The 23,275-nt window shown below is 40.6% G+C and overlaps 1 protein-coding gene across 1 annotated transcript in view; it reads left to right on the forward strand.

Annotated features, from left to right (window-relative positions):
- The window catches only part of DNER (delta/notch like EGF repeat containing), a 292,812-nt gene that overhangs the window by 211,430 nt on the left and 58,107 nt on the right, over positions 1-23,275 (forward strand). The window contains exons 6-7 of the mRNA XM_038417626.2: positions 7,911-8,064; positions 22,444-22,557. Of these exons, the coding sequence (XP_038273554.1) occupies positions 7,911-8,064; positions 22,444-22,557 (268 nt within the window). The remainder of the gene's footprint in view (positions 1-7,910; positions 8,065-22,443; positions 22,558-23,275) is intronic.

The following is a 23,275-nucleotide window of genomic DNA, read 5'->3' on the forward strand; positions in this document are numbered from 1 at the left end:
GTCCAGGGTGAGAAACAGTTCCTGGCTGTTGGGAAAACCGGTTTCTCCGCTTGTTTGCTGTGAGCTATTTACAGCCTCCTCCTCCTCGTCTTCCTCGTCCCCAAAACCTGCTTCCGTGTTGCCTCCATCTCCATTGAAGGAGTCAAACAACATGGCTGGGGTAGTGGTGGCTGAACCCCGTAAAATGGCATGCAGCTCATCATAGAAGCGGCATGTTTGCGGCTCTCACCTGGAGCGGCCGTTCGCCTCTCTGGTTTTCTGGTAGGCTTGCCTCAGCTCCTTAAGTTTCACGCGGCACTGCTTCGGGTCCCTGTTATGGCCTCTGTCCTTCATGCCCTGGGAGATTTTCACAAATGTTTTGGCATTTTGAAAACTGGAACGTAGTTCTGATAGCACGGATTCCTCTTCCCATACAGCGATCAGATTCCGTACCTCCCGTTCGGTCCATGCTGGAGCTCTTTTGCGATTCTGGGACTCCATCATGGTCACCTCTGCTGATGAGCTCTGCATGGTCACCTGCAGCGTGCCACGCTGGCCAAATAGGAAATTGAAATTCAAAAGTTCGCGGGCCTTTTCCTGTCTATCTGGTCAGTGCATCTGAGTTGAGAGTGCTGTCCAGAGCCGTCACAATGGAGCATCTGGGATAGCTCCCCGAGGCCAATACCATCTAATTGCATCCACAGTACCCCAAATTCGACCCAGCAAAACTGATTTCAGTGCTAATCCCCTTGTCGGGGGTGGAGTAAGGAAATCGATTTTAATAGCCCTTCACGTCGAAAAAAAGGGCTTCATCATGTGGACGGGTGCAGGGTTGCATCGATTTAACGCTGCTAAATTTGACCTCAACGCCTAGTGTAGACCAGGGCTAAATCACTTTTTAAATGAGATTTAGACTCCAAATTCACTTCAGCTGCTTTTGAAAATGTTACCCTTAATCACTACTAAACCACTGTCGAGGACAAATTGGCATCTTTGTTGTTCGACAGTCACAGCAGGGAGGACAGTCCCTTTGCCCTGAGATGTAGCTTCTTCAGGTCTGGAATGAGAAACATTGATAAGTATCAATCTAGTCCACTTTGTCTGTGTACTTGTTCTGTGGATAAATAGAAGATTTAACTTTCCATGCTTGTCAAATTGGGCATTTTTCAAAAGCATTAAATTCACTGAAGAAGATAAAAAATCAGGCCATATACATTTTATATTTAAATGAAACAGTCTTCAAAAGACTCGTGCTTTCCCAGTATCCTTAGAGGTTAACATTAAAGAAACAGTATCATGAATGAAAACATTAATTAAAACACATTTTATATTAATTACTTTTCTTCACTAATCAGATAAGCTAATGACATGGAACCATTTCATCAGATGTTTGGATGCATTTTAGTTTACAGATAATCTGTATTTAAACATGGAATGAAAAGTATAGTGTGGTATTAATCATAGCCTTTATCCACAGCATCTGTGCTTCTGTTGCCATTACATGCACCTTAATTTCTCATAAAGTGTAGAGAACCAAAACAGTTACTTAAATACTTTAGAACAGCATTTCCCAAACTGGTGTTCCGCATGATGTGAATAGGTGTTCCGTGAAAGAATCGTAATTTTAAAAAAAGGGTCTTGCACTTGATTTTTGTACTACTTTATACGTGCTTTCCAGTTAGAAATTGTTAGTTCAAGTTATTTTAAATTTGTATTTTTGCTTTGTTTTATAAAATAAAATATATTTGAGCATAAATAACGCAATTTTTTATTTGAAAACCAAATGACTACAAAATAATATTAGAAGTGTTCCGTAAATATATACCAGGTGTTCCGTGGTCAAAAAAGTTTGGGAAATGCTGCTTTAGAAGTTTAGTTTATTTCTATGCAGTGTTGTAGCTGTGTCAGTCACAGAATATTAGAGAGACAAAGTGAGTGAGGTAATATCTTCTATTGGACCAACTTCTGATGTCTCTCACCAACCAGAAACTGGTCCAATAAAAATATTTTGTCTTTCTAGTTTATTTCTAGGCAGTTCAATAGATATGTTATCATATAGCTCAAATAGAAATTATGGGTTTGATGCAAAAATTATTGGGTGAGTTTCTTAGCCCTGTGTTATGAAGGAGCTCAGACTGGTGGATCATAATAGTCCCTTCTGATGTTAAAATCAATGAATCTGTTAAAAGGCTACGCCAATATTGTATTTTGTGACATCATTACTGTTTGATATGCAATCAAAAATCTTTAGAATTGTAGTATTAGCTCAAGAGGCTAAGAAGAGGGGAAAGGAGGTTTTAAGGCAAGATTGAAAGAGACATGTCTCAATGGTTTGGATTCCAGTCATCTGGAGATTTCCAGATATGTAGGGCAGTACAAAGGGAGACAGCTCTAACCAGTGATGAGCTGCCAAAATCTTAACAGCGGGTTCCCTCCTCACCCCACGACGGGGTCATTGCCCACTCCTGCCCCATCCAACCCCCCCGCATTCCTTGACGCACCCCCGAGCCCCATTCACCCCCTTCCCCTGTCCCCTGACTGCCCCCAGAACCGGGCAGGAGGGTCTCGTGGGCCACTATAGTGGGTGCCCACCCCACCCCAAGGCACCTTCTGGAGGGTGAGGTGGGGAGTCCCAGAGGTGCTTACCTGGGGCAGCTCCCAGGAAGCATCCAGCAGGTCCCTCTGGCTCCTGGTGTGAGGAAGCCTAGCTGGGGAGGAGCAGGAGGAGATGCTGCTCCCCCACTGATCACATCAAAAGTGGCACCTTAGGTGCCGACGCTGTGGGTGCTCTGGGGCTGGAGCACCCATGGGGAGAATTTGGTGGGTGCAGAGCACCCACTGGCAGCTCCCTGCCCCGCGCCTGGCCCCAGCTCACCTCACCTCACTTCCGCTTTGCCTCCTCCCCTGAATGCGCCGCCCGGCTCTGCTTCTCCACCCCCTCCCCTGGCTTCCTGCGAATCAGCTGTTCGGCGGGAAGCCGGGGAGGGCTGAGAAGCCCGCAGCGGCTTCCTGCTCAGGCCGAGGGTGGTGGAGGTGAGCTGGGGCAGGGAGTGGTTCCCCTGTGGCCCCCCCCGGTTACTTACTGCTCTCCTCGCGCCCCCCAGCTCACCTCCACCTCCCTGGGCCTGAGCGGGAAGCTGCGGCCTGCCTCTCAGCCTGCCCCAGCTTCCCGTGTGAACAGCTGATTCGCAGGAAGCCTGGGGAGGTGGAGAAGCAGAGCGAGGCCGCGCGTTCAGGGAAGGAGGCAGAGCAGAGGTGAGCTGGGCCCGGGCGCAGGGTGGGGAGCTGCCGGTGGGTGCTCTGCACCCATGGAGTCGGCGCCTCAGGCGCCACTTTTAGCCAATTACATTTAGAAGCCCTTTAGAACCGGTTGTCCCTCACGGAACAACCAGTTCTAAAAAAGCTTCTAAATTTAACAACCAGTTCTAGCGAACCAGTGTGAACTGGCTCCAGCTCACCACTGGCTCTAACTGGTGAGTACAGGCCAAGGAATATGTGAAACCAAAACTGGAGTGGAACTAATGGGTGGGGAAACAGGAGGGAAATGTGATCAAAATAGTAGACTGAAGCAAATCCCTAGGAAGTTTTCAATAATTAGAGGGAACTTTTGAACTAGAATGAGAGAGAGATTTGGAAGTCAATTATATGGCATAGGATGGTAGTAATTTGGGCCAAAAATGGTTCTGTTGAATTATTTATAATAATTTGTAGTTGTAATTATTAACCTATTGCCTGAAAATCAAAATTGAAATGAAATATTTATTGAGTGTATGAATAATACTAACCATATGTGTACAGTGCTTTACATATTCTAAGTGTTCTGTTAATTAATCCTCTTAAATGGAGTCTAGGTACCCCAGTAACAGGCCCCTTAGAAATGAGTAGTTAGATTAAATATATGAGATGCTGCTGCGGAAAAGATTTTGAAAACAATTGAATTATATTTTCTAAATAAAATAGTCTTTTGCAGCAGTGTCTCACAGGTGTTTATGTATACAGTTAGAGACTAAACGTGTGCACAAAACATATTAAATATTTTTAGCTCCTGGTTTGTATAAACATCTTATTGGGTTAGAAGGCAATTTAAAAACTACTAAGGAGATTTGAACAACAGCGTAAAAAGAATCTGCAGTTTCAAGGACAACAAATAGCTATTGTACAAATTTTCCTCTGTATCAAAGACTGGTTGCTTAAAAGATCACCTGGCTACCAAGAAAAAGGCAAAGAAGATAGCTAATGTATAGCTTTCTGAATAGGCTAGTGACATGAAAGAAAACACTTGTAAACACTGCAAGAATGGTTGGAAGGCCATGTGAGTTTCAGGAATGAATATTTTTCAGAGTAGCAGCCGTGTTAGTCTGTATTCGCAAAAAGAATATCATTTATATATGTCGCCTCTGATTCTCCCCTCTTACTCTGATGTATAACTGGTGTAACACTACTGAAGTCAACAGATTTACGTCAGCCTAAATGACAAAAGAGTCGGGCCTGTCATTCTTGAATCTGCCCTTCTGAAAAGCATGATCACAAAATATTCTGTGGGCAGCAAGCTATATACTAGATTGTACTTTTATTTCCATCTGTGCATTCAGATTTGGGTTTGGGAGGGAGTCTCAGATCTGCAGTTCTGCTAAACAGTGGTCAATTTTCAACTATTACAGAGATACCCATGTCTCAACATAAGCTATGCTTTAGTCAACCACAAGTCAATACAGGGGAAACTATAAATTTGATGGCCTGTTATATACATGAAGTTAGACTAGATGATCTGCTGGTCTATTCTGGCCTTAAACTCTATGAATCTGTATATGGAATTACATTTGCACTAGTTGTATGTTTTCTGTAATATGTTTTGTTTTCATTTTTAGGGACCTAATGGAGCTTCCTGTTATATTCCCTGGACATATTTTACATGGAAATGTTCTGATTTTCCTCAGGTTGCTCTAATCAGCAACACTTTGCACTTGGCCCCAAGATTGGGTGACTACAGTGCCTGAGATAAAACCGAGGATTTGTCCCTTTTAAAGGAAAACAGGAAATGGACATAGTCCATGATGTGCGACATGATAAAGTTCATATTGCAACCTCGATATTACATTAACTTAGTTTATTTAAATTGTTAGATGTTCTAAGTAAATAAAAGGGAAAATGAAACAAAGAAAGGAAGAAGATTAAAACTCACTCATACAGATTTTCTAGAGGCACAACCTAGTTTCTCGTAACTACAGCACTACTGCCTATAGGAAGCATGCATTCCTTTAACTGTATTTCCAGTTGCACGAGTGCAGGTACTGGAAATACAGCAATAATGCTTCTTTTAAATCTGCTAGATTCACTGATCTCATATTTTAAAATAAACAAACCAAGCAGAATTAAAGTAGAGAATAAGCAGATAGAATTGGAGGCAGGAAAATTCTGTGAAAAGGTAACAATCGTGCAGTGCTCCACATTTTGTCTCTTGACTCATTTTGAAAAGTGGGCTCTCCCCACTCTATGCATAAAGCCCAGTGAATCTCTCCTGATGTGTGCTGCTTAAATCGTAAAGCTTTTTCCTGAACATGTAAAAAAAAAAACAACAACAACAACAAAAACCAACTAACTACATATTTTTTTTTAAAGTGTAGGGCCACACTTTGGTAAGTCAATAAAGAAGGTATGAGTTATTGAATGACCATTTTCTGGCCTTATTATCCTGGTAGCAGCAGTCCTGATTTGATGATTAAGCCTAAACTCAACACTCAGAAACAAAGATGATCACAAGCCCTTTAAGATATGCAAACTGACTGTTATTTAAGCATAAAAATCACTTGCTGCTTGAAAGAGTTAAAATAACCATGACAGATGAAGCTTGTAACAGATTTGTGTTATCTCTTCACACAAGTCCTCATCCTACAGCTTGCACAATGTGACTGCATGACTCATGTTATCTGAGTACTGATAAACAAGCAGAGGTTTTGAGCAATTGATGTTTGTCATCTTTAGGATTTTTTTTTTTTAACAGAAATGAGCCATGCACTGATGTGTTCTGCACCAGTGCCATAGAGAATTGAGGAAAAACTTATTCTGAATGTCACTACTGACTTACCTTTTGGGATTTACCATTTTTTATTTCAGAAGGTAGAGAAAGCTGCTAGGGGTGAGACTGTTCTATATTTGATTTTGACGAATAGGGAAGACCTGGTTGAGAATTTGAAAGTGGAAGACAGCTTGGGTGAAAGTGATCATGAAATGACAGAGTTTGTGGTTCTGAGAAATGGTAGGAGGGAAAATAGCACAATAAAGACAATGGATTTCAAGATGGCAGATGTTAGCAAACTCGGGGAGTTGGTAGGTAAGATCCTTTGGGAAGCAAGTCTAAGGGGAAAAACAGTTCAAGAGAGTTGGTAGTTTTTCAAAGAGACATTATTAAGGGAATGAGAGCAAACTATCCCACTGCATAGGAAAGATAGGAAGTATGGCAAGAGACCACCCTGGCTTAACCAGGAAATCTTCAATTATCTGAAACTCAAAAAAACCCAACCAAACAAAAAAAAACAATCTACAGAAAGTGGGTCAAATTAGGTCAAATTACAAAGGATGAATATAAACAAATAACACAAGTATGTAGGGACAAAATTAGAAAGGACAAGGCACAAAAGGAGATTAAATGAGCTAGAAACATAAAGGGTAACAAGAAAACATTCTACAAATGTTTTCTTGCTTGCACTGTAAATTACTATATCATATGGTAGTAACATAAATTGTGGTTTTGGCCAAATCACTCTGCTTTTGTTCAAACTACAGCTGGGTTTGGAGATTTGCCATCACTAGAACTGAATATGCTCCATATGAGTGATCTGCAGATTTTGAAGGATGTAAAAGTATGTGCAGACCACTTGCTCAGCAGAGGCTTTTGGCAGTCCCAATAAAATATAAATAATTCCAGGTTTTGGAGATAGGCAGTGTTGATCTATGTGCAAATTCAAACCTGTGTACTAACTTTTTAAAGAAGATCTAAATGTTACTGATTTCTGTTGAGTACAGAGTTTTGCAATGTTTTAAATCCTCACATTATTAATATGATTTTTTCTTTGTAGGACACAGCTGTTCATGTATCTCAGGCAAAGACAACTTAAAAAAAAAAAACGAGCATGTCTCTATTTCCTTCTCCTTAGTTCATCTGCTAGTAATGTTAATGTTCCATAGATTCTTCTTTCAAAAATATAATTTTTAAATTTTTAAATAAAATTTATAATTTTTATAACTTACAACAATTATGTCATATTGTATTATGCATGTTTTAAAGTATGAATTTCTAAAACTTTAAAATATATTGTCCTTTGCACTTTTTTGTTATAAATTAAGATTTGGAAGATGTAGTAGAAGCCTTAGGAAGAAGAATGTTTTCAGATTTCTGTCTGGGACTTTGGCAGAATTGAAGAGGAAACTTTCCCTATGGAATCTGTCCCAGGTTTTACACAAAACCGCTGAGGCAGGATTGTGGCCTCCTTCCTCTGCCCTTTATATACATGGGTGCATCTCCCATTACCTTGATGTTGATTATGTTCAGTAGAGTTTTTATTATTTACCGGTACTTTAATAGTGTATCTTAGGGCATTAATTAATAACACTTGCAGTTAACTGGAACACTACAGAAGAAAATTTTACAGTGGCTTATATATTACTATTATATATAACTAGCTTGCATATCAGGGTTCTGATCCCAGTTTCAGATCCCAGCATTCTGATCTCATTACTTCATTGAAATTCCCACTAACATTGTTATGAGTTTTGCTCGAGTAAGGGGTGTAGGATCATTGTTTTAAGGGGTAACTTTACAGAGATGTATTTTTTTACAATGATGTGGTTTTTAAACCTTGCTCAATGAAGTTAACAACTCAGAAATAAGCTTGGAAGTCTCATAGTAATGGACACAATGTGTTTGTTTGTAGGTAATGTTTTTCTGCGACTGTGAAGATCAATATATCGGTGCTCTCTGTGAAGAATTTAATGCCTGTCAAAGCAGGCCTTGTCAGAACAATGGAACCTGCACTGATGTAACACAAAAACATGATGGGAAAAATTTCACCTGCACTTGCCCTACTGGTATGTTTTACATCGTGCTTTGAATAATATATTTCTGTTTTAATATTCTGTGCATATCTTTTGCAATACAGTATTTTCTATATCTTCAGAGAGAGGAAGAGAAGCGAGGGGGAAGATGATACAAGAACATAGGGACTAGTGCTACAGAGAACACTAGATGTAGGTCTTACTATCGCGAGCATTGTCTCAGTCAATGAGAGTATTCACAGTTGTAAGAATTACATACAACAGGAAGAGTTTGCTTAGACTATGCTGCCTAAAAGGGTCATGTTGTTTGCTTTTTGGTACACACTTGAAATTGTTCTCTTTTGAGTAACTAACTTTAAGTGGTAGACATTTTTCCTCTCAGACTAGTCAAATAGAAAATATTTCTATACAAACCGTGCAGCTGATGGATTGTTCACACAATTAATTTAAAATAAAATTTTGCAAAAATGTTATAAAATGCAAAAAGCTTACCTGAGTAATTCATCGTTTGGCTAATGTTCAAATGTATGTGTTTTAAGTTGCTTTGGAATTGCTTTATGAGCATTTGTTTTTTAACACTTGATCAAATGAATATTGGCATCCAAATTAGAATTAAAATTAAACTAAATATGATGGTCATAGTTGAATGCCAGAGGGTAACTTCATGTAATTATTGTTCTGTGCTGGTGGAAAATCCTTTTTACAGAATTGGCATGATTGAAAATGTAGTGCTTTCATGTCTGACATTTCAAAGGGACTAAAGTTCATTGCATAGTTCTTAGACAAACCACTTCAGTAGGCATTTTCCAAAATTATTTTGATTAGTTTTAAATAAAAAGCAGACTGGAATAAAATTAACAGCAACATTCAGTAGTTTATTTTCGCTTCTTGTAAACATTTTACCTCACATTTCCAACTCTAGTATAAGAAATAGGAATGATCTATTGGCTGTTGATATATCAAATTATTTTTTAGAGCACCTAATACTGAGAAGAATGAAAGTGGAATTGTCTGAAAAAGGAAGAGTAACAGAGGGGAAGGAGAGATTAGTATTAGAAGTTGTTATAAATATAAAGGGAAGGGTAAACACCTTTAAATCCCTCCTGGACAGAGGAAAAACCCTTTCACCTGTAAAGGGTTAAGAAGCTAAGATAACCTCGGTGGCACCTGACCAAAATGACCAATGAGGAGACAAGATACTTTCAAAGCTGGGGGGGGGGAACAAAGGGTTCTCTCTGTCTGTGTTGCTTTTGCTGGGACCAGAGCAGGAATGCAGGACAGAACTCCTGTAAAAAGTTAGTAAGCAATCTAGTTTGATATGCATTAGATTCTGTTTTGTTTAAATGGCTGATAAAATAAGTTGTGCTGATTGGGATGTATATTCCTGTTTTTGTGTCTTTTTGTAACTTAAGGTTTTGCCTAGAGGGATTCTCTATGTTTTGAATCTGACTACTCCGTAAGGTATTTCCCTTCCTGATTTTACAGAGGTTTTCTTTTACTTTAATTAAAATTCTCTTTTAAGAACCTGATTGCTTTTTCATTGTTCTTAAGATCCAAGGGTTTGGGTCTGTGTTCACCTATGAAAATTGGTGAGGATTTTTATCAAGCCTTCCCCAGGAAAGGGGGTGTAGGGGATGGAGGGGGAAAGACGTTTCCAAGCGGGCTCTTTCTTTGTTATATTTGTTAGATGCTTGGTGGTGGCAGCAAAAACGTCCAGGGACAAAAGGTAAAATAGTTTGTCCCTTGGGGAAGTTGTACCTAAGCTGGTAAAAATAAGCTTAGGTGTTTTTTTCATGCAGGTCCCCACATCTGTACCCTAGAGTTCAGATTGGGGAAGGAACCTTGACAGAAGTGGTTAAAAGTGGCTAGTTTTATAAAATGTATGCTAAATTTTGAAGTCAGTGTTGTGGCATAGAAGTATCTAAGTGTAGAATTTAGCCCAGAAGTATCATCTGTTGGAATTTTTGATACTATGGAACATATTCTGTAAATCCTTTAATCATGAAATTCCTTTTGTAGTCAATGGAAGTTTCACACATATAGTGCTTGCAGAATCAAGCCCCTGAACTGTGCATAATATAGAAGTTAACAGTTAGTTCTGAAGATAGTTGAAACCTTGTGATGAAAGTCAGATGGAATAATCAATAAATTGAACCAGGAGTAATAGATGATTCAAAGTGGCCTTACAGCCAGTACTGTTGGCCTTGGAAGAATTGTCTCAGGGTGTAATGCAGGTATAGCAGCACCTACATCACTCTTCACCCTGCAATCTGTTCTGTTCATTCCCTCTGAAGCACCTGGCATTGGCCACTGTCGGAGAAGGAATACTGGGCTAGGTGGACCTTTAGTCTGACCTAATATGACTGTTCTTATGTAATCAAAGTAGGGGAAATGAGCTGGGCATCCGTATGGCCCACTAATCCCAGGCTCTTGAACTGTCAACATGGACTTGGCAGCCAGCACAAGCTAGAGCAACCTTCTAACTGCTCTAACTTATGCTAGGTTACCAACCCAGAAATTGCAGTATACAAAGATGACTTAAGGTAGCTATCTTGCATCCCCACCCATCATCTAAATATGCTGTTTTTTATGCCTCTGGATTTCCAGTCTCTCTCTCTCTCTCTCTCTCTCCCTTTGCTTAGTTTAACTATTTTGTATGTGCAGCCCCAAACTAATTTGCATATGGGCTTCATTTAATGACTTGAATTTATACTTAAACCTTGCTGGAAATGAGATATGACCTCTCTATACAAATATATTCTTCTCCATTATATTTCATAAATATACAGACTGATCCAGCTGTCTCTTTTACGAGTAAGATATGTAAATATAGTTACGTAATGCTTTAAATTCTATTAATGGCAAAGGACAGTTAAGAAGAGAAAGATTAGACTGGAACTGAACTAGAAATTGAGTGCCTTGAAAAATCCCTACAGTTAAGTCATAGTGGATGCAATGTATTCAGAATTCATTGACCATAAAATTGTCCATAACTTGGAGAAGACACTTGAAAATGTATTTTTATATACTGTATAGGCATAAGTATATAAATACCTATTTAAATTCCTATTTAAAATGTAATATTAGACCAAATTATCTTTATGTGAACTTATTTTGTAAATGGCAATTAGTAGTAATTCTTAAACAAAAATTAACTATTTATAAGGCAAAAACAAATATCCAAATTCTGCTTCATGGATCCCACATTTTAGCGATATGCAAACCTTGAGCCAAGTCCTTCAGTGGAACTACTTGTTTGAGTAGTGGTTTGTGCATTCATCCTCTAGAAAGGTTCAGAGATTTGCTGTGGCTGGGCTTGTAGAAGGAGCCAAAAATTCATATATTTACCCAAAATTTGCCTGAAATTGGGCCTGATCATATCATCCACTCACCCAGTCAAACTTCCCATTGAAATGTAATACTCTAACCTTAATCTAAATCTTTTGCCTGATATATTGAATAGTGAAGTTCACAGAAAGTTTCTATATGAGATTTCTATTATATCCTGGCTTTAGTTGGGTTATGTTTCAGTAATCTCACAAATTATGTGTGTTTCATACTACTTGTGATATTTCTGATCCCAGACAAAACTAGGAAGTTTAGAAACTGATTTTTTTTTATATAAAGTTAGCCAAATATCATAGATTCTTTCTCTGGCTGATCATCACTCTTCGCTCTCTCTTTTTTATTTATTTATTTTTAGGGAGGCAGGGAAGTTAGTGGGAACATTGCCATTGATTTCATTAGTACTGAGGCGGGGCCCATAAATATGACAATTCAGTCTTACTTAATTTTTCTTACTCAGCCTTGTTGTTGTTATCCATTCATGTTTTCAAAGATTTTTCGTTTCACTCTGATTCTTGTCTTGGACTTTCGTTTTTAGGCTCACACATTCTCTTTGGGGAAAATTCAGTTATGGGGTAAGTGGGTTCAACTTCATTGAGGCCAGTGGAGTAGGACTCATTTGTGCCATTGAAGAATTTAGCCCTGTTTCTTCATACATTTGTTAAAATGTGTTGGGTTTGGCTTTGGCTTTTTCGGTGTTTTTTTCTCCTTGTAAATTTCTGCTTTTGTTTCCTGAAGTCTACTGTTTTTGTAGTAATTGGAATGACTGTCACTGCCTGCTTCATCTAATGTTCACTGGATTTTCTACTAGAACATATGACAGTATATCAAGAAATGAAAAGTGGAAACTGGTGGTCTTCATGTTATTTCTTTGAGAGAAGATTCTAACAGATTCCCTTCACTGCATATTTGAAGATAGTAGAGGAAATGGAAACTAAAAATAGAATGTACTATAAACTCCTCATTTTTGAAAGCTTTCAGGACCCATAGTATCTGTGACATACCATGTTTCCATAACCTTGCTACAAGAAAATGGTACAGAGATTTGTAACAGCACAAAATGTACAGGAACAAAGATTTCTAAAATGTATCTGACTGACAAGCTGTTTTTTTTTGTAGTATGACTCATTTAGGAAACTGTTAATTTGCAGCACTCATTATTGGCTATTAAAGACCAAAAGAATATTTTCTTTCAGTAGAAGAATACATGCAATGTACTTGTTAATTAGACAGAGTAAATTTGTTTTCATAAAGCTGACAATAAAATGTCATCTTTATGGTATGATTTGTTCCAGGTTGTTATGACAGTCACAGCAAATCCATCTGATTCTTTTAGCAAGTTGCAGAGCCATGCAATTACATGTCCCTCATTTGACTAAAGTTTTTACAATCACACAGTGAATTCCAATGTAATTTTTATTTTCACAAACTTATACTTCTGAAGATGGGCATAACTGAAAATGAAGTAAGCATATTCAGTATTGCACTATGCTTCAGAAAAATAGTCCTATGAATATGAGAGAGAACTTGAAACACTAGAATATGTATATCAAAAGAAATTACTTGGCCAACAGTGTTCTGTGGTTCCTTGTGCTTGTTGTCTTTTTGTAAGTGTTATGTTCATTAAGTGCTCATCACCATTGCCAGTTGTAGATACTGAAATCTACTGTTCATCCACAGTAAGGGCATGGTAACAAACAGTTGACAGCTCAAGCTTCCTCTCATTGCTCTGTTGTGTAACTTAGCCCTGACCTAGACAAACCACCTTTGGGAGATTCCTTAGTTTTTTTGTTGAACCTAGATGCCAGTTGTGGTGTTAGTGCAGATACAAGAGAGTTATTCTGGATTCATGCTGAAGAACAGAGGAACAGAATTTGGCTCACGATACCATGTGAAAATTCAAAGAAAACACAGAGAAGAGGAAAATCTTAGAAATCTTACCTGGTGTAGAATTCTAGCAGTTATACACCTTTGGGGCCAAATTCAATGTGACTTACACCTATTCAAGCCTGTTGATATAATTTTAAGTGCAAGTCTGCCCAGTAGGCTTTTAAATGTTAAACACTTTATATAAAAAATGATCCAATCAATAACTAAGGAATATCTATTCTGCATGAGGAAAACAGTCCAAGCAGGTCTAATGCCTTCTGCCCCTATTAGAATTCCTGATGCTAGTTCCAAAATTACTATTTCACATTTGGGGACAATGTATACCTTCAAATCAGCGGCACTGCGATGGGTACCCACATGGCCCCACAGTATGCTAACATTTTTATGGCTGACTTAGAACAACGCTTCCTCAGCTCTCGTCTCCTAATGCCCCTACTCTGCTTGTGCTACATTGATGACATCTTCATCATCTGGACCCATGGAAAAGAAGCCCTTGAGGAATTCCACCATGATTTCAACAATTTCCATCCCACCATCAACCTCAGCCTGGACCAGTCCACACAAGAGATCCACTTCCTGGACACTACGGTGCTAATAAGCGATGGTCACATAAACACCACCCTATATCGGAAACCTACTGACCACTATTCCTACCTACATGCCTCTAGCTTTCATCCAGATCATACCACACGATCCACTGTCTACAGCCAAGCTCTAGGATATAACCGCATTTGCTCCAACCCCTCAGACAGAGACAAACACCTACAAGATCTCTATCATGCATTCCTACAACTACAATACCCACCTGCTGAAGTGAAGAAACAGATTGACAGAGCCAGAAGAGTACCCAGAAGTCACCTACTACAGGACAGGCCCAACAAAGAAAACAACAGAACGCCACTAGCCATCACCTTCAGCCCCCAACTAAAACCTCTCCAACGCATCATCAAGGATCTACAACCTATCCTGAAGGACGACCCATCACTCTCACAGATCTTGGGAGACAGGCCAGTCCTTGCTTACAGACAGCCCCCCAATCTGAAGCAAATACTCACCAGCAACCACACACTACACAACAGAACCACTAACCCAGGAACCTATCCTTGCAACAAAGCCCGTTGCCAACTCTGTCCACATATCTATTCAGGGGACACCATCATAGGGCCTAATCACATCAGCCACACTATCAGAGGCTCGTTCACCTGCGCATCTACCAATGTGATATATGCCATCATGTGCCAGCAATGCCCCTCTGCCATGTACATTGGTCAAACTGGACAGTCTCTACATAAAAGAATGAATGGACACAAATCAGACGTCAAGAATTATACCATTCAAAAACCAGTTGGAGAATACTTCAGTCTCTCTGGTCACTCGATTACAGACCTGAGAGTTGCTATCCTTCAACAGAAAAGCTTCAAAAACAGACTCCAACGAGAGACTGCTGAATTGGAATTAATTTGCAAACTGGATACAATTAACTTAGGCTTGAATAGAGACTGGGAAGGAATGAGTCATTACACAAAGTAAAACTATTTCCCCATGTTATTTCTCCCGCCCCCCACCCCACCCTCCACTGTTCCTCAGATATTCTTGTTAACTGCTGGAAATAGCCTACCTTGCTTGTCACCATGAAAGGTTTTCCTCCTTTTCCCCCCCGCTGCTGGTGATGGCTTATCTTAAGTGATCACTCTCCTTACAGTGTGTATGATAAACCCATTGTTTCATGTTCTCTGTGTGTGTATATCAATCTCCCCTCTTTTTTTTCCACCAAATGCATCCGATGAAGTGAACTGTAGCTCACGAAAGCTTATGCTCTAATAAATTTGTTAGTCTCTAAGGTGCCACAAGTACTCCTTTTCTTTCAGCATGGTATTAGTACCTGTGCCTAGAAACATAATTATAAAGAGAGATGACGGAGAACTGCCCGTATGTGGGGGATTCAGGCTATGACTATGTTCAAGAATTAGATTTCTGATTGAGTATATATTTTTTTTTAAAAATCTTGAAACGTTTGATGGGATAAAAGAAAAGAAAGTGTGTTTGTGTTTGATAAGACTGTACTACTTAATGCTAATGTAACTCTCAAATTTGAGAGCGGCCCAAATCATGAAGCTCGTATCTGGAAACAGATTCAGATCTGAACTTCTCCAAAGTTCATTGATATTCACATTTAGTGCTCTGGATAGGCCCAATAAACAAAGTTCTAATCCAGATCTGGATTTGAAATTCTCTAGAGTCTTAACATATAATGGTTTTTTTTTTCTCAGTAATAGAGAAATGCGTGTGTAGAAGGTGAAATACACATTTGGTTCTATATCCACATACCTAGAGTTCAGGGAACTTTAGCTATGCTGTTCTGGTTTAGACCCATTGGTACCTCAAGTATTTAAATATATTTTATTATATTTATATGTATTTATTCTTATATGATAACAATGATTAATCCTGAGCACTTTTCATCTCATGTCACTTTACAGATAAGGGAAGCATTTTACATATGGAAAAACTGACACACAAGACCCCTTAAGTGACTTGCTCAGTGTCAAAACACCAAGTCAGTGGTAGAAGAAGGATTAGAAATCAGTCTCCTGATTCACAGTCTTATGCTCGAGACATTAGACTACACTTCCTCCCACTAGTGTATGGTAAACTGAAGACCATATATTGCCCTAGATCAATATACACAAGTCCATCTGACATAACTGGGAATTGTAAACTTTGACAAAGATAATATATGGTGATAAACATTCCTTTTTTTCTTTTTTTCACCACCAATTAACTTTAAGTATTTCACTATCATACTTGGTAACAATCAGGTGTGTAACATGCAGTACTTTTCTCTTTACACATAAATCCCTAGAGAATTAGTAGAAACAAAAGACATTTTTTAAACATAGAATGAGAAACGTGTGATACTTGTGATAGGATTTGAGTTTGGAGTATTTCATTACTTAAATTGTTATTTCCATGTTTGTTCCTTATTCTGAACCAACTATAATGTCTTCAAGCATATGGGAAAAAGCAAGCTAACAATCAATTGACATTATGGGTATATCTACACCATGGGGTAACATGCACTAATGTGTTCTGCATTAATTGGCCCATGGAGACTGTCAAGATTCCTTCCCCACTCTGAACTCTAGGGTACAGATGTGGGGACCTACATGAAAGACCCCCTAAGCTTATTCTTATCTTAGGTTAAAAATTTCCTCAACTTACAAACTTTGCCTTGTTCTTGAACCCTATGCTGCCACCACCAAGCGTCTTACACAAAGACCAGGGAAAGAGACCACTTGGAGATGTCTTCCCCCAAGCCCTACACTCCCTTTCCTGGGGAAGGCTTCATAAGAATCCTCACCAATTTGTACAGGTGAACACAGACCCAAACCCTTGGATCTTAAGAACAATGAAAAATCAATCAGATTCTTAAAAGAAGAATTTTAATTAAAGAAAAAGTAAAAGAATCACCTCTGTAAAATCAGGATGGTAAATACCTTACAGGGAAATCAGATTCAAAACATAGAGAATTCCTCTAGGCAAAACCTTAAGTTACAAAAAGACACAAAAGCAGGAATATACATTGCATTCAGCACAGTTTATTTTACCAGCCATTAAACAAAAGGAAATCTAATGCACTTTCTAGCTAGATTACTTACTAACTAACAGGTTGTGAGACTACATTCCTGATCTGTTCCCGGCAAAAACATCAGACAGACAGACAGACCCTTTGTTCCCCAACCTCGAGATTTGAAAGTATCTTGTCCTCAAATTGGTCATTTTGGGTCAGGTGCCAGCTAGGTTACCTTAGCTTCCTAACCCTTTACAGCTGAAAGGGTTTTGACTCTGGCCAGGAGGGATTTTATAGCACTGTATACAGAAAGGTGGTTACCCTTCCCTTTATATTTATGACAGAGACCCTGCTGGTGCATTCTAAAAGTTCCCTAATGCGCATTAATGTAATACTGTTTCAAACAACATTAGGTTAAAGCTCACTAGGGAACTTTTAGCCCTGGTCTACACTAGGCATTGAGGTCAAATTTAGCAGTGTTAAATCGATGTAACCTTGCTCTTTTTTTCGACGTAAAGGACTCTTAAAATCGATTCCCTTACTCCACCCCCGACAAGGGGATTAGCACTGAAATCGGTTTTGCTGGGTCGAATTTGGGGTACTGTGGATGCAATTAGATGGTATTGGCCTCGGGGAGCTATCCCAGATGCTCCATTGTGACGGCTCTGGACAGCACTCTCAACTCAGATGCACTGACCAGGTAGACAGGAAAAGGCCCGCGAACTTTTGAATTTCAATTTCCTGTTTGGCCAGCGTGGCACGCTGCACGTGACCATGCAGAGCTCATCAGCAGAGGTGACCATGATGGAGTTCCAGAAGCGCAAAAGAGCTCCAGCATGGACCAAACGGGAGGTACGGAATCTGATCGCTGTATGGGGAGAGGAATCCGTGCTATCAGAACTACGTTCCAGTTTTCGAAATGCCAAAACATTTGTGAAAATCTCCCAGGGCATGAAGGACAGAGGCCATAACAGGGACCCAAAGCAGTGCCACGTGAAACTTAAGGAGCTGAGGCAAGCCTACCAGAAAACCAGAGAGGCGAACGGCCGCTCCAGGTGAGAGCCCCGAACATACCGCTTCTATGATGAGCTGCATGCCATTTTAGGGGGTTCAGCCACCACTACCCCAGCCATGTTGTCTGACTCCTTCAATGGAGATGGAGGCAACACAGAAGCAGGTTTTGGGGACGAGGAAGACGAGGAGGAGGAGGCTGTAGATAGCTCACAGCAAACAAGCGGAGAAACCGGTTTTCCCGACAGCCAGGAACTGTTTCTCACCATGGACCTGGACCCAGTACCCTCCGAACCCACCCAAGGCTGCCTCCCGGACCCACCAGGCGGAGAAGGGACCTCTGGTGAGTGTACCTTTTAAAATACTATACAAGGTTTAAAAGCCAGCATATTTAATAATTAATTTACCCTGGCATTTGTGGCTCTCCTGGATATACTCCCAAAGCCTTTGCAAAAGGTTTCTGGGGAGGGCAGCCTTATTCCATCCACCATGGTAGGACACTTTACCACTCCAGGCCAGTAGCACGTACTCGGGAATCATTGTAGAACAAAGCATTGCAGTGTATATTTGCTGGCATTCAAAGAACATCCGTTCTTTATCTCTCTGTATTATCCTCAGGAGAGTGATATCATTCATGGTCACCTGGTTGAAATAGGGTGCTTTTCTTAAGGGGACATTCAGAGATGCCCGTTCCTGCTGGGCTGTTTGCCTATGGCTGAACAGAAACGTTTCCCGTTGTTAGCCACGCGGCGGGGGGAGGCAAAATGTGACCTTGTAACGAAAGCACACGTGCTATGTATGTAATGTTAACAGCAAGGTTTACTGTGAAAGAGTGTACCCATTGTTCTATAAAATGTCTTTTCAAATACCAATGTCCTTTTTTTTTTTCCTCCACCAGCTGCATGTGTTCAAGGATCACAGGATCTTGTCCTTCCCAGAGGCTAGCGAAGATTAGAAGGCAAAAAAAATGCACTCGCGATGAAAAGTTCTCTGAGCTCATGCTGTCCTCCCACACTGACAGAGCACAGACGAATGCACGGAGGCAGACAATGTCAGAGTGCAGGAAAGCACAAAATGACTGGGAAGAGAGATGGCAGGCTGAAGAGAGGGCTGAAGCTAAAAGGTGGCAGCAGCGTGATGAGAGGAGGCAGGATGCAATGCTGAGGCTGCTGGAGGATCAAACTAATATGCTCCAGCGTATGGTTGAGCTGCAGGAAAGGCAGCAGGAGCACAGACTGCCGCTACAGCCCGTGTAACCAACCGCCCTCCTCCCCAAGTTCCATAGCCTCCTCACCCAGATGCCCAAGAATGTGGTGGGGGGGCCTCCGGCCACCCAGCCACTCCACCCCAGAGGATTGCTCAAGTAACAGAAGGCTGGCATTCAATAAGTTTTAAACTTTTAAAGTGCTGTGTGGCCTTGTCCTTCCCTCCTCCACCACCCCTCCTGGGCTACCTTGGTAATTATCCCCCTATTTGTGTGATGAGTTAATAAAGAATGCATGAATGTGAAGCAACAATGACTTTATTGCCTCTGCAAGCGGTGATCAAAGGGAGGAGGGGAGGGTGGTTACAGGGAAGTAGAGTGAACCAAGGGGCGGGGGGTTTCATTAAGGAGAAACAAACAGAACTTTCACACCGTAGCCTGGCCAGTCATGAAACTGGTTTTCAAAGCTTCTCTGATGTACACCGCACCCTCCTGTGCTCTTCTAACGGCCCTGGTGTCTGGCTGTGTGTAACCAGCAGCCAAGCGATTTGCCTCAACCTCCCACCCCGCCATAAACGTCTTCCCCTTACTCTCACAGATATTGCGGCGCACACAGCAAGCAGTAATAACAGTGGGAATATTAGTTTTGCTGAGGTCTAACCAAGTCAGTAAACTGCGCCAGTGCGCTTTTAAACGTCCAAATGCACATTCTACCACCATTCTGCACTTTCTCAGCCTGTAGTTAAACAGCTCCTTACTACTCTCTAGGCTGCCTATGTATGGCTTCATGAGCCATGGCATTAAGGGGTAGGCTGAGTCCCCAAGGATAACTATAGGCATTTCAACATCCCCAACGGTTATTTTCTGGTCTGGGAAGAAAGTCCCTTCCTGCAGCTTTTGAAACAGACCAGAGTTCCTGAAGATGCGAACTTCATGTACCTTTCCCGGCCATCCCACGTTGATGTTGGTGAAAAGTTCCTTGTGATCCAACAGTGCTTGCAGCACTATTGAAAAGTATCCCTTGCGGTTTATGTACTCGCTGGCTTGGTGCTCCGGTGCCAAGATAGGGATATGGGTTCCGTCTATGGCCCTACCACAGTTAGGAAATCCCATTGCAGCAAAGCCATCCACTATGACCTGCACATTTCCCAGGGTCACTACCCTTGATATCAGCAGATCTTTGATTGTGTTGGCTACTTGCATCACAGCAGCCCCCACAGTAGATTTGCCCACTCCAAATTGATTCCCGACTGACCGGTAGCTGTCTGGCGTTACAAGCTTCCACAGGGCTATTGCCACTCGCTTCTCAACTGTGAGGGCTGCTCTCAACTTGATATTCTTGTGCCACAGGGCAAGAGAAAGCAAGTCACAAAGTTCCATGAAAGTGCCCTTACGCATGCAAAAGTTTCGCAGCCACGGGGAATCATCCCAGACCTGCAACACTATGAGGTTCCACAAGTCTGTGCTTGTTTCCCGAGCCCAGAATCGGCGTTCCACCGCATGAACCTGCCCCATTAGCACCATGATGCCCACATTGGCAGGGCCCGTGCTTTGAGAGAAATCTGTGTCCATGTCCTCATCACTCTCGTCACAGCGCTGACGTCGCCTACTCGCCTGGTTTAGTTTTGCCAGGTTCTGGTGCTGCATATACTGCTGGATAATGCGTGTGGTGTTTAATGTGCTCCTAATTACCAAAGTGATCTGAGCGGGCTCCATGCTTGCCGTGGTATGGCGTCTGCAGAGAAAAAAGGCGCGGAACGATTGTCTGCTGTTGCCCTGACGGAGGGAGGGGCGACTGACGACATGGCTTACAGGGTTGGCTTACAGGGAATTAAAATCAACAAAGGGGATGGCTTTGCGAGAAACTGAATGGCCGCCTCAAGGATAGAATTCAAAACTGGGTTTAGCAGGCAGTTGATTTCACAGAGGGAGGGATGGAGGGAGGAGAAAATGAATACAAAACAAATCTTGTCTATTCCTTGTTTTGAGCCACTTCATCTATCTTTATACATCTTGCGGCAGCAGACTGTGCAGTACGACCGCTAGCCATCGTCACCTCCTGGGTGCTCAGCAGAAGACAGTGCAGTATGACTACTAGCCATCGTCTTCTGCTAGCTGCAGTTAAAAGGACTCAATCGCCATGAGACTAAACAAGGGAAATGATCTGGCTGAGTCACTCCCATGTTTGCCCAGGCGCCCGGTTAAAAGCACCCAGGACTACGTCGACGACAGCTACCAATCATACTGCACTGTCTGCTTCCAAAAGGCAATAAACTGCTGCTGTGTAGCAATGCAGTACCACGTTTGCCAGCACCCAGGAGACATACTGTGATGGTTAGCTGAGCGGGCTCCATGCTTGCTGTGGTATGGCGTCTGCACAAGTAACTTAAGAAAAAAGGCGCAAAACGATTGTCTGCCCTTGCTTTTATGGAGGAGGGAGGGAATGGGGGCCTGACGATATGTACCCAGAACCATCTGTGACAATGTTTTAGCCCCATTAGGCTCTGGGATATCTACCCAGAATTCAAATGGGCGGTGGAGACTGCAGGAACTATGGGATAGTTACCCACAATGCAAAGCTCCGTAAGTCGATGGTACTGTGGACACAGTCCGCCGACTACATGCACTTAGAGCATTTGGGTGGGGACACACACACTCGACTGTATAAAAATGCGTTCTACAAAACCGACTTCTATAAATTCGACCTAATTTCGTAGTGTAGACATAACCTTAGTGTGTACCAGCAGGGTCTACACAGACCAATTAATATGCAATACTTTATTGGTTTTAGAAATCACATCCTTATAATGTGCATTGCCTCACTGTGTAGATGCGCCCCCACACTGCAGTTGCAATCTGTCGCTTGAGAACTTTGAGGAGCTTGTTTTTGGCAGAATTTACAACTCTGGTGATCGTGTCTCCACATTTCTTACTTAAAATAAACAATCCTCTCTGAGGCTCAGAAGTGGGAACAAATGACAGTCATTCAGCATACACAAATAATTCAGAATGACTAGTCTTGTTTAAAGTCTCCCTAGAGGTTTTTTGTGTTCAGATTAAAAATAAAATTGAAATTCATTTGAAGTTCTTTGTGGTTGCACAACCCCATACACACTAATGCAGTCAGAATATTGCTGTTGATAAAATACAATTTGATAGTATCACTATATTTGAATTTTGATTTGTGTTGCTGGAACTGAGGTCAGGTTCTTATTAATTGAATGTTTAATGAAATTTGAATATTGAGAATTTGTCATGAATATTATTTCTCATCTCTGGGTAATATTATTCAAGGAAACTCGCTTACCGCTATTTAAATGATATAATGGGAAATTTGGTAATAAAACTTTAATTTTTCTTCACTTTCTAAAACATTTGAATTATGGTATAGGTTACACTGGAGAACTATGTCAGTCAGAGATTGATCACTGCAGCCAAGAGCCATGCAGAAATGGAGGTACCTGCTTTTCCAATATCAGTGGATTCAGTTGTCAATGTCCAGAAGGTAAATAGAAACGACTTCTTATTTTAAATCATATCTCTTATCAGCATTAACAAAGTTGGTGTTATATGGGATATAGTTTGATGATGTAACTTTTTAGTTAAGTGAACATATATTGGAAGCTTTACCTGACAAGACATCAATTTAAGTGGATAGAATTCCAGATTAGAAATCTTTGCATTACCATTATTAATGATGTTCAAACCACATTTAAGTTTCAGTGTATATGCTGAACAAAAGAATTCTCCGTGTTCTTTTAATCTCTCCTATCTGGAAATCAGGCTAGACCTCTTGTGAGAAAAGGACATAAGAATCTTATGAAATGTACAGTTGTTCCTGATTTTTGTCTTGTTCAGAAAAATCAAAAGAAAAGCCACCCTCTCATGTTGTTTTGATATATCTGTTTCTGTTCCTAGATAAAATAGAAAGTTTATAGGAGTACACTTTTTTAATTAACTGAACATTTTCAAACCCTGAAAAGATTTGATCCATTCTGTTTTTATTTGAACTAGTTTATCTCTCACTATATGAAAGCCTTGAAATAATTTTCATCAGTAAACATTGTAAATGTTAACTCTATGTAATGAGGACATTGTGACGTTGAAAGCATATCCTTTTTATAACATCATGCTACCTGCAATGGCTGGTTGCATAAATTCTCAGTAGTGAAAGCTTCCAGTTACAAAGTGTTCTATTAGTCATCAATACGAAACAATAGTTA

Source organism: Dermochelys coriacea, chromosome 9 (assembly GCF_009764565.3).
Source record: "Dermochelys coriacea isolate rDerCor1 chromosome 9, rDerCor1.pri.v4, whole genome shotgun sequence".
NCBI classification, from domain to species: Eukaryota; Metazoa; Chordata; order Testudines; family Dermochelyidae; genus Dermochelys; species Dermochelys coriacea.